At 36.7% G+C, this 11230-nt stretch overlaps 2 protein-coding genes across 2 annotated transcripts; one reads left to right on the forward strand and one right to left on the reverse strand.

The window, feature by feature from the left end:
- Positions 1-88: 88 nt before the first annotated feature.
- Positions 89-2323, forward strand: LOC122311717 (rust resistance kinase Lr10-like). The gene is made up of 3 exons (XM_043126358.1): positions 89-779; positions 987-1013; positions 1096-2323. The coding sequence occupies exons 1-3, from the start codon at positions 89-91 to the stop codon at positions 2211-2213; spliced, it is 1836 nt and encodes a 611-aa protein (XP_042982292.1). The 3' UTR covers positions 2214-2323.
- On the reverse strand, positions 1812-10635 carry LOC122311715 (cyclic nucleotide-gated ion channel 1-like). Its single transcript, XM_043126353.1, has 9 exons — positions 10478-10635; positions 9759-9894; positions 8479-9046; positions 7797-8009; positions 6038-6321; positions 4743-4854; positions 3475-3711; positions 2582-3280; positions 1812-2157 (listed from the first exon to the last, which is right to left on the reverse strand). Exons 2-8 carry the CDS (start codon positions 9785-9787, stop codon positions 2582-2584), a joined length of 2142 nt encoding a protein of 713 aa, XP_042982287.1. The 5' UTR covers positions 9788-9894; positions 10478-10635; the 3' UTR covers positions 1812-2157.
- Positions 10636-11230: the final 595 nt, after the last annotated feature.

Consider the following 11230-nt stretch of genomic DNA (forward strand, 5'->3'; position numbering starts at 1 on the left):
CAACCCCAGTGAGATAATGTGATTTTTTCCTCTTAAAAAGAGGCTGCGGAAAGCTTCAAGAAAACACACAGAAATATTTGGCTTAGAAATGGCAAGCTCCTGCGTCTTCTTCCTCTTCTTCTTCTTCTTTTTCCTTGCTTCCATCGTAGATGTCGGACAATGCCAAAATGGGTGTCCTGAATTACGGTGTGGAGGACAAGGCCCAGCCGTCCGATTTCCTTTCCGGCTTAAAGACCGCCACCCAAACCACTGTGGCTTTCCTGGGTTTCTTCTATCCTGCACTGGTGCCAACGAAACGGTACTCGAGCTGCCCATTTCTGTAAAGCTCTTCGTCAAAAAGATCGACTACAAATCTCGGGTAGTTAAAGTACAGGACCCAAATCATTGCTTTCCGAGGCAACTTCAGGGACTCGATTTATCTTCCTCGGATTTCCAATTCCAAGAAAGAAATCTTCTGTCTTTTGCCTTATTTAATTGTTCCCAAGCAAAAACAGAAGATGAGCGTCGGATCTCCTGTCTTAGTTGCACTAGCCACCAAGTTTATGCCGTGCTTAATGGTGAACTCATTACCGACTTGATCGAGTCATCATCTTGTACAAAGATTTATAGTCTTCCATCAATTCCATCTGATTTATTATTCGGTGATGATGATATTCGTCACTTTAAGTGGTCTATACCAGACTGCCGATACTGTGACGTGGAAGGCAAGAATTGCAAAATGAAGAATACGGGCACGAGCACTCGATCAGAGATTGTGTGCGTCCCCAAAAACCCTAAAGGTATCTTCTTACATACGAGTTGAATCAAAAATTCAAACTCTGCACAGCTTTCAAACTTTTATAAATCAAAAATAGATGGAATGCGAAAAACTGTGTTCACAAGATGTAACTTTTCCAACAAAAAGAACAGAAATTTCAGGGCAAATAATTCTTTTTTGTTTTCTCACAAGTATAACGAGAAGCTTACTATGTTAAAATCTTTTGCAGGTGCATTGACGAAAAAAGTGATTACTGGTAAGTTGTTTGTTGCCCATTTGACATTTTCATTTTCTGAGATAAAATGGAAGTTCTTGACCCACGATTGTTTAAAGTGCAGGTGTCATCTTAGGTTCATTTCTGTTAGCATTAGCTGTCTTTGCTCTCTACCGTTTCTATAGTTATGATAAAATAGAGAAAGAATATCGAGTGAAGATCGAAATGTTTTTGGAGGACTACAGAAATTTCAAGCCCACAAGATACTCATATGCTGATATTAAAAGGATTACAAATCAACTTACTGAAAAATTGGGTGAAGGAGCCTACGGAACAGTCTTCAAAGGAAAGCTTTCTGATGAAATCCAAGTTGCGGTAAAGATCTTGAACGCTTCCAAAGGAAATGGAGAAGAATTCATAAACGAAGTGAGAACAATCGGTACGATTCACCATGTTAATGTGATTCGTTTGATTGGATTTTGCGCCGATGGATTTAGAAGAGCTCTAGTTTACGAGTTCTTACCGAATGGCTCGTTAGAGAAGTTCATATCTTCCGCGGATGCCAAAAACAATTTCCTTGGTTGGGCAAAGTTGCAAAATATTGCTCTTGGCATAGCGAGAGGTATTGAATATCTGCACCAAGGGTGTGACCAACGAATCCTCCATTTTGATATCAAACCCAGTAACGTTTTGTTAGATCAAAACTTCAATCCAAAAATCTCTGATTTTGGTCTCGCAAAAATATGTTCTAAGGATCAAAGTATGGTGTCTATGACCAATGCCAAAGGGACTGTAGGTTATATTGCACCCGAAATGTTCTCTAGAAATTTTGGAAACGTGTCTTATAAAGCAGATGTTTATAGCTTCGGAATATTGCTGCTTGAAATGGTTGGGGGCAAGAAAGTTGTTGATGTTACAATGGAGAACACTAGCCAAGTTTACTTTCCAGAGTGGATCTACAATCTCTTAGAACAAAAAGAGGACTTAAGAATTTTTATTGAAGATGGTGGAGATGCTAAAATTGCGAAGAAACTTGCAATTGTGGGACTTTGGTGTATTCAATGGCATCCGATTGATCGTCCTGCTATGAAAGTTGTGATTCAAATGTTAGGAGGAGGAGAAGAGTTAAACATGCCCCCTAATCCCTTTACCTTCAAGGATCCTATAGATATCAATGCAAGGATGCCTACAAAATATTTAAGCCAGGGGTTAGAAGTCATCCCAGAATCAGAGGTAAACTGAAAGTTTGCTATGAAGAAATTTAAACCGTGTCATACTCGAGCATTGTTGCTATTAATTTTGCAATCATTATAGGGGATTCATGAGCAACACAAGCACAACCCAATTCAACATTTCAAAGGTTTGATTTATTTGCTATATGTATTTTTATGAAGTTTGATACTTCGAATCTATGCATTGGATAACTTTCAGAATCCCTGAAAAAAAATTGTAAAAACTCCATATACAACATAATAATATACACAGACCTCCTATAGTCGATTAATGATTTTTCTACCATAGTGTGATTCCACTACTCTCTCTGTGTCTCCACCCGGTAGAATTCACATGATACAACAAAACAAACATATAAATCACTAGGGGTGGGATACCTAATGTTCTTCGGAAGTAAAATCAGGTTCTGCCGGTTTCTGAAGCAAAATGGGCGGAATTCTCTCCGGAACCCTTGCTTTCCGCGTACTATTGCGCCGCAACAAGCGAAGCGCATTAGCAGCAAACCGCGAGGCATAAATAGTGGCACCCAAACTTGGCGAGCTCGCACCAGCCTTCACCAATGCATCTTGCAATCTATTCTCCTCTTCCCGAAGAGACTCTTCAAGCTTCTTCTTGTTATAGCGGCGCCAGGCTGCCTGTATGAAACAAGCCGCCCAAGTCCTCCATTGTTGAGAGTAGAATCTGAAAGCATGGCGAAGTTGCTTGCTATGAAGCCGCCGGAACTGAGAGGCTACAAATTTCAAATCATCGGCTTTTAGGGCAAAGGCTTCAACTTCAATGAGGGCTCGAACAGTTCTTGTTGAGATGGGTAAATTGGATGATGAGTGGGGATCCAGAGCCCAAGTAAGAAGTTCTTCTCCACAGAAGTCACCAGCCTTAAGATATTCAGAGTTGAAGAAGCCAGTTCTTCCACCATTGGTTGTCATGGTCAATAGCTTGCCTCGCATGATGAAGAGCATCTCATCAACTGGATCTCCCTCCCGAACAATGTAGCTTTTCTCTGTGTAGAGAACCGGCTTAAGACGGTCACACATTGCATCCAACAATTGTTCATCCATCTTTTCAAACATTGGCACCTTAAATACATCCCAAAAACAATGAATAAGAATCGATCCTAGATTGAGCAATTTCTGAGAGCATAGTAATTCAACTTTAAAAAGAGGTAGACAACATCTTATGGCCTTTTCTGTTGGAATCCCAGTTTAAACAATTGGCTTGTTGCTCCAGCAACATGACATACAACAAAATTTAGTGAGGTGGAGAAACTCACTCTCATGAGCAGAGCCAAGCAGAGATGGCGCTTTATGTCCCTTCTGAGGTCCTTGGGAAGATTACGGATCAAATTATCTTCATCAACACCTCTAGTTTCTTGCCATTTGTATTGTTCATACCTCCTAATCCGCTCTCTCAGATCTTCAGGGAGTAATCTGTGTGACATCCACTGTTCTGCATCTCGTCTTTTGACTCTCATCTCCTCCAATCTTGTAGTAGTGGATTGCAAGTATGTCTGTTTCAAAACAAGTTGAATTCATCATAAAATGAAATATATGGGCCTCAAACAAGTTAATTCTTGAGTTTTACGCAATTAAGCTCAAAGAACCTAAAAGTGTGCTTAATCTTACAACTCAAAACACTCAATAACGGGCTCTTATTGATGTTATGTTCTTAGGTCATTCAACAAATCCAAATGGATGCCTTTTAATCAATGGAAAACATACTGGAATATCTCAATGGTGACGATATGCAGTGTTCGTTACCCAGTGTATTGCTTGCAGAGGCAGTGCCATATTTTTCTTTCATTTTCGCTTTTTTTTCTTTTCTTTTCTTTTTTCTTTTTCTTTCTTTTTTTTCTTTTTTTTTTTTTTTTTCTTTTTTGGTGGGGAGCGGGGAGAGAACAGAATCTGCAATAACAAGACATAAAAAAAGGAATTTTTTTAAGCATTTTACAGAGGCCTTGCACCAAGCAGCTTCTAGGAAAGCTGTATATTCTGAGACATCAAAGAATGCATCAGCAATTGTAGAAAATAATAGGGATACTTTTGGGGTAGAAGTCCTTCAGAATGTACCCATAAGATGTATGACCCATACAATCAGCACTTGAGCATTTAACTTAAAATTCTGGAACTCATCAGAAAGCTCACAAACACTTGTTTCTACACAAAAAATAAAAATAATTTCTATTTATAATTTTTTAATTCTATTTATAACCTAATTATGAAGTTATTTAAATGTGACATTATTCTATTACTCATTGTAATAAATAATATATGGACAAAGAATATGAAGCGTCGTAGAAAAAAGAACACAAAGTGTTTTAGCCTTTTAAACTTCCAACAAGAATTTAATTATATGACCATTCAAATTATTTTCATTTAATTGACCAAACTGGCGGTCATTTAATTGAGGAGTGAATGAGGTGGCTCAAGCAAAGCTCCTGCTTTGAAAATTATAAATGTTAAATAGTTCATTACTGCCAATCTATCCTTTAAAGAGGATAGTCACTTTCAGAGCTATATATTAAAACTGATTATTACCAACCTGCATATTCCCGATCAAAAATGAGAACAATACCAAGCCAGAAATTGAAATGAAAACTGCAAATAAGATTTCCCAGACATAGGTACTTGTTGATAGATTTTGACCAAGAGAACTGCAAAACAAATTGAGACAACAATTCATGAGTGCTCAACATAGGAAATGTCAAGGGTACACATCATAGCAAGATGACAAAGTCCACATGAAATCCAATAAAATGCACGAGACAACGTGATTAAACCAGCTCTATACCTGGGGCTGAAAATACAAGAAACATAAACATCTACTCAAGAGGACTTGTTTACAGAAGCATAAAGCACAGTTATTGAACAAGAAAAAGTGCAAAGAATAGAAATTTTATAAACAAATGATCATTTCAGAAGTGAACTCCAACTCCTTGACATGGAACACTTCAAAAAATACACATTGTGATGAGATGAATGATACAATACATAAGCAAACATGATAAGACCAGTTCTATATATGGGGCTGAAAATGCAAGAAAAAGGAACCAAGATTCAAAAAAATGCCTCATTTACAGCCAAGCACCAATGGAGATCAAAAGTAATGTTAACGTAACAAACAAAGTTCAATATTTCGTCATCAGATATATTCATAGTCAGATCCCACATCTTTGTATTCCCATACCCCAAAAAAACCAAAATAACAAAAAGGACCCATTCAGACCTACGCTTCCATTTTCCAGAAACGATACTTATCCTTTCTTCTACTGTTCACATTGAGTTCCTTCTACCTTTAAGCATGTTTGCCTGTCCAAACTTAAACCCACTTGCTCTTTCACTTATCCCACTTATTGACAATTTTATTTCCATTTTATAGAAATAATTTGTTCACACATACACATGCTGATGCCAGAGATGACCTTCAAAGATAAATGACATATCACCCCCATTTGCCAGCCATTAATCCCTTCCCATCCAATCAATTTGGTAAAATCTGATTGAATAAACCAGTTAAGTGACCATAATATATGTCATCCAGCACAAAAGAACAAGAAAGAGCCAATAAAAAAGTTCCCACAATCCAAGCACGAATAAAATAAAGTTTATGAGCAATGTAGCACCAGACATCGCACAAACACTACGTATAAACTACAGCCAGTTTACTGGATCTTTTTGCATACATACAACTTCAATGTCAAAAAACAAAACACTGAATGATAAGCATACAAAAAGCATGTTTCTGTCATTATTAAAAATAAAACATACAAAGAAAAGGTGATATTATTGCTGCCAACTAACTCAGCATAAAATAAATGTGATCCCATAGAAGCACACCTCAGATTTCGCAGGCCCCACCAAAAACAGTAAAATAACTTTTCTGGAAAATCCCTTGACTCCACTACACCAGATTGAAGAGCATCGAGGAATATTCCAAAATCAAACAGCGTTGTATTAGCTTCCTTTACGGGACAAGATGCATTCAGAGAATTGGCCACCTCTAATATACTACTATCACAACGCAAAGAACTGTTTAAGCATGTGGAATTATCCCCACAGACTTGTTGCCAGCAGATGGTTTCTCGCTCTATGGAGAACAAGTACCAAAAGGCTCCAAGTACCTAAAACAATAGAAAAAACGTAATAGTCAGAAATATATATATACAAATTAAAAATTAAAAATAAAAATAAAAATAAAAGAAAGAAGATAATGGCACTTCAATTTATTGTATAATTTTTAGCTACTCATCAAAAACAATTTAGCAGTAAAATGCAATAAAAGTTCTCTAGCTCATGGTGCATTTTGCAAGTTCAGTGGTGGGGAACTCCAAAAAGAAAGAGGTCCAAAGGCAAATTTCATATGAAATCAAGATTTCTCCTGAGTTACTCTATAAAATTCTAACAATGGCGCACAAATTAGTCTATGATCGTGAAAGAGTCCAAACTGAAGCTTGTCAAGCTGCAATGCTATTTACATTCTCTATTACATAGGACATTTTTCCTAGTAGACTACTAATACGTTATGCAATTTTCTTTCAACACAACACCAGGTCAAAACCTCTAGCTCAACAGCTATAAAAAGGTATCCACCCTGATTGAAGTCAAGAGTGTTGATATTGAATAATGCCTTTTGCTAGTGAAACTTATATTAAATATAAGTTCCTTTCTTTTCAATTCACTTTCCTTGGTACACATTCTCACATACATACATATATGTTGTAGTATCCAAAATCCTAATCTAGAACTGCTCATAAAAAAACAGTCTTAATTATCTTCAAATCCTCAAGCTTACATGATAATCATGCTTGCAAATAGTAATACCAATTGACAAATCTGACTCCTAAATAAATGTGCACAAGTTCCCGCTGCACTGACTTCCACATGATCTTGTCTCTCTGCATCTGATGGTCTAATAGCCTTCCCTTTCTTAATATAGTTTTTTTCTCAAACACAATACTTCTACAACTTAAAAGGGATACTTCACTCTATTTAACAATAAAACTCTAACGAGTCAAAACCAAACACCATATCTACGTCTAACAAAATTATTCGGGTACAACTACATGTTTTTCTTATTGGCACCAAGCGTCTGGAACAAAGTCTCGACTAATCCTAGGGATGCACAAACCCTCAGCAAGGAGTCTCCCGCAAGTGCACCTTAGGTAATTCAAGTGGAAATATGGCCCTTAAAAATTGTTTGCAACCAATTCAAACCTTAGACCTAGAAGGAGCCTGCCATCAAGACCAAGGCTCTTACCACTTAAGCCAACCCATGGGGGTTACATTTTAAGGTAATCATCAACATTAAGAAGCAAAGTCAGCACATATGGACATATGACAGCTTTACAATGAACCAACATAAAGATAGATTTTTTTTTTATAGGTAAACATATAGATAAATTTTTTATTTTTTATTTTTTATAAGTAAAGATAGTATATTAATTAAAAGAATAGGCAAAGCCATGTTCAGTACAAAGAATGTCCTAACTACGTAGGAGCAATAGATAAATTTGCCGAACAAATATATATTTTTAAAGAAAATTGTAGTTTCAACTAAGTACCAATAAAACAAACCAGGCCATTTAATGAAACTTACATGGCTAGCAAGCATGTAAAGAAGAAGATTGAATGCAGCTCCAGCCCATGCAGTCTGTGTGAGTATGCCAGAAGTCCTTGTAACTTCTTTATATAATGGATAGATTCGAAGAAACCTCGGTACATATTGGAAGAAAACAACAAATTTTAACCAGTTCTTCGTATTCAACGATTCTGAGCCTCCCATTTTCGGAATGATAATTAAAATCACCACCTAAGCATATCACAGCATGTTAAAAGTCAGCATTTTTTTATAAACACAACTTTTCCGAACCATTCTTCACAGTAGAGAGAAAATATATCTAATATGGGCAGTTGAATTCAACCTCAAACTTGTATGCTTTAACATAAGAGAAGGTCAACAAGGACTTCACTGATTTTTGGTCCTGTTAGAAGAATTTTATGTAACAGAAGTTCCACATGGGAGGACAAACATAAAACTTTAGAATAGGCACCAAGTCAAGTTGAACTGCATTAAGTACCCAAATGAAGACCAGGGTAAATAAAGGCACTAAACAAACTTTCTGTGCATGTTAAATTTAACTTTTTGCTTGCGGGGATACAAGCTGCTCAACCAAGGTTACTAGTCAAGTAATACATAATCAAATATAATCCCTTTACGAGTTAACCAATGTAATAACCCCAAGAAGTAAAAAATTTGGCCTGCAAAGACTTTCCCTTACCTGTGGGAGCGGAAGGACAGCAAGAATGTCAATTAAGAAGTATGATGACAGATACCTCTGTGCTATTGCCCAAGCATCTTCAACTAAAACACCTCTTCCAAATACGCGAGAAGATGGAGCAATAAAACCAGTTCGAAATTGAAAAATAATATGAATTATATAAAATATATCCGTGAAAGAACGTAAGATAATAGCTGTAGTCTCCATTTTCTTGTCCAACTCAAGGCACTTCCGGGCATCAATAATCACAGGGACATAAAAGAACAAGGGATCCAGTGAAACTGCAATCACACATGAGAGCACAAATATCTTATTCCACTTTTGTAGAAACAGACCCTGCGGATCAAGAATTTTCTTCCTTGAACCTGAGCCTTGAGCAGCAGCACTATTAAATGAATAAGATTTCAACGATTTTTTAATCCTGTTTATCCTATCTGAACTAGATTCAAAGCTTCTTTGAAACTTTTCTGAAACTAAGTTTAATGCCATTCTGATTCTTCCTGGATGCATTTCATAATTTCTAGAATATTGCCCCTCGGTACTTTTCTCTGACTTCCAATCCTGAAACCTGTTCCAAGCATTGTAAGTGACATCAAAATCCTTCCTATGACTCTGCCGCATTTAAGAGGAACATGAAAAGAGAACCCAAATAAAATATGAAAAATATACATTAAAGCTGCCAAAGAAGTTGGAAAGCATCTCAAAATCAAAGCACGATGCTAACCATTAAATCCAAACTTTATAGTAGCGGTGGGGCATGATATCTCATGTGTCAGTTTTGTAGCATTGATGGTGGGTGTGGTGGCAAAGAAATCAGTGGACGACAAGGCAGCAACAACATTCATGGAACACTTTTATCACATATGGTAAATAGGAGGTTGGAGTCAGTGTAGTTATTCTGGCCGTGGAAGCATGGCTACATCTCCAAGATATTAATATCAAAGGTGGCAGGGTGGTTTCCGTATCAGAAATAATGGATAGAATTGGTAACATTCAAACATGGTGGTGGCTATGATAGGCATGCGTGAGTGACAAACTTAAACTTTTTGCTTTAAGCTAAAAAATCAATAATCCACTAATTTATTTCTGAAAAGTACCATTGGAAACATCAGATTCTAATCTGGTTGACTCCAAAAGCACAAGAAGTGCACACAGCATTTTAAGAATTGCACCATAAACTCAAGCATATAATTACTAAGCACCATAAATTGCGTTAAACTAACCTAACACCTTAAACTCAAGCACATAATTACTATGCAGAATAAATTGAGTTAACTAACCTTACAAACTTCTCTTGCTGGTAGTTCATGATTATTTCTTGAAAACACGATTTTTCCAATGAAGACTCCACCCCTGAGAAATTTATCGATCCAAAAAACTACTTCATGCAACATAAAAACTCTCAACGTCAAAACCCTGATGGATAAAAACATTCAAATTAATGAAATGGACTCAAAGCACATCCTCCAGACATTGTACCCGACAATAAATTATAGTTCAAAAAACCAAATGGATCGTAGAATTACTTATGCACCGTAATTTACTAGAAATAATCCAAACGTATAATAACGATGAGGGAATTTTGGGTAAAAGCGACAACATGGTCCACATCAAAAGAGTGCGAATTTGCAGATATTTCCAATAATATCCCGTCCATGCCAAAAATATCTTCAAAAAGCGATATCCACTATAATCATCCAAAAACAATGGGGATGAAACTTAAAGCAGCGCACATTTTTAATTAACCTTTTGAAAACAAAAAACTAGTCAAAAAAATCGAATCCTAAATTTTCGGGATTTTAAATTTCTAACAGTTTGTAAATAAACTTCAAGAGATTCGTAGGAGAGACTCGAAAATCAAACTGGAACGAAAAGACAAATGAAAATAACTTGAGTTCTGACAAAGTTAAAGGACAATCAGTTTGAGGTTCTCAATTGGAAAAAGAAAACGATAATACAGAAAAAGTTTTTGACTAGAAAAAACAAAAAAGAAACGCACCGAAGGAGACTAGGAGCGACTAGGCAACCAGGTTGTACATGTGTAGAACTCCATGGGCGATCAGCGCAAGAAGGGATATATTTTCTACTTCGAAGAGAGGGAGACGGAGAGAAAGTTCGCGGAAATTGGCGAGTCAGAGTAGGGGGCACTCGGCGCAATGTGAGTATTGAGAAAGTCTACGTGACTCATGTGGGGTCTACTGAAGCGTTTTGTAAGGTTTTTGTGTGATGCTACGTTTCGCTTCTGTACGGTGTGTTCGGTATGAGCGCGGGGATTTTTTTTGGGTGACCGTAAATACACACGAGTTTGATGCTACGTTTCGCTTCAGTACGGTGTTCGAGCGTAATTGGGTGACCGTAAATACATACGAGTCGAAGGTTTTTTTTATTTTTTTCCCAAGCTTGATATATTATAATTAAGGGATACAAAAATACAGGAATAAAGAGTAAGGAAATCATTTTCAAAGAAAAGGAGTAGGGGATCCCGATAAACATCATTTATTAACTAATGCAACTTTATATAAAAAGAAAAAGAAATGAGCTCTAGAAACAAGTAAATGTTTTTTGTTATTTCCTACTAGAAGGGAGCAGTACAAAGTGACAGTTGGATTATAGCTCCATACGGTCATGGTGATTGTAGTAACTGCATTTTTATCTTAAAGTATATGGCTGAAAACCGATACTATCGATGACGCACTGAGAATTTTTTAGATCTATGATGCTGACCAAAATCAGCTAACAGGGAGGGAGAGAA

Source organism: Carya illinoinensis, chromosome 5, assembly GCF_018687715.1.
Source record: "Carya illinoinensis cultivar Pawnee chromosome 5, C.illinoinensisPawnee_v1, whole genome shotgun sequence".
NCBI lineage: Eukaryota > Viridiplantae > Streptophyta > Magnoliopsida > Fagales > Juglandaceae > Carya > Carya illinoinensis.

What these genes read in the sequence shown, in the direction of transcription:
- LOC122311715 (XM_043126353.1), bottom strand. Translation starts at nt 9,787, where the DNA reads ATGAACTACCAGCAAGAGAAGTTTGTAAG. An exon ending in CTGTCCTTCCGCTCCCACAG is followed by an intron (nt 8,010 to 8,478) that starts GTAAGGGAAAGT and finishes TGATATGCTTAG; the next exon opens with GTGGTGATTTTAATTATCAT. An exon ending in TTTACATGCTTGCTAGCCAT is followed by an intron (nt 6,322 to 7,796) that starts GTAAGTTTCATT and finishes CTATTGTTTTAG; the next exon opens with GTACTTGGAGCCTTTTGGTA.
- LOC122311717 (XM_043126358.1), top strand. Translation starts at nt 89, where the DNA reads ATGGCAAGCTCCTGCGTCTTCTTCCTCTTCTTCTTCTTCTTTTTCCTT. An exon ending in CGTCCCCAAAAACCCTAAAG is followed by an intron (nt 780 to 986) that starts GTATCTTCTTAC and finishes AATCTTTTGCAG; the next exon opens with GTGCATTGACGAAAAAAGTG. An exon ending in GACGAAAAAAGTGATTACTG is followed by an intron (nt 1,014 to 1,095) that starts GTAAGTTGTTTG and finishes TTTAAAGTGCAG; the next exon opens with GTGTCATCTTAGGTTCATTT.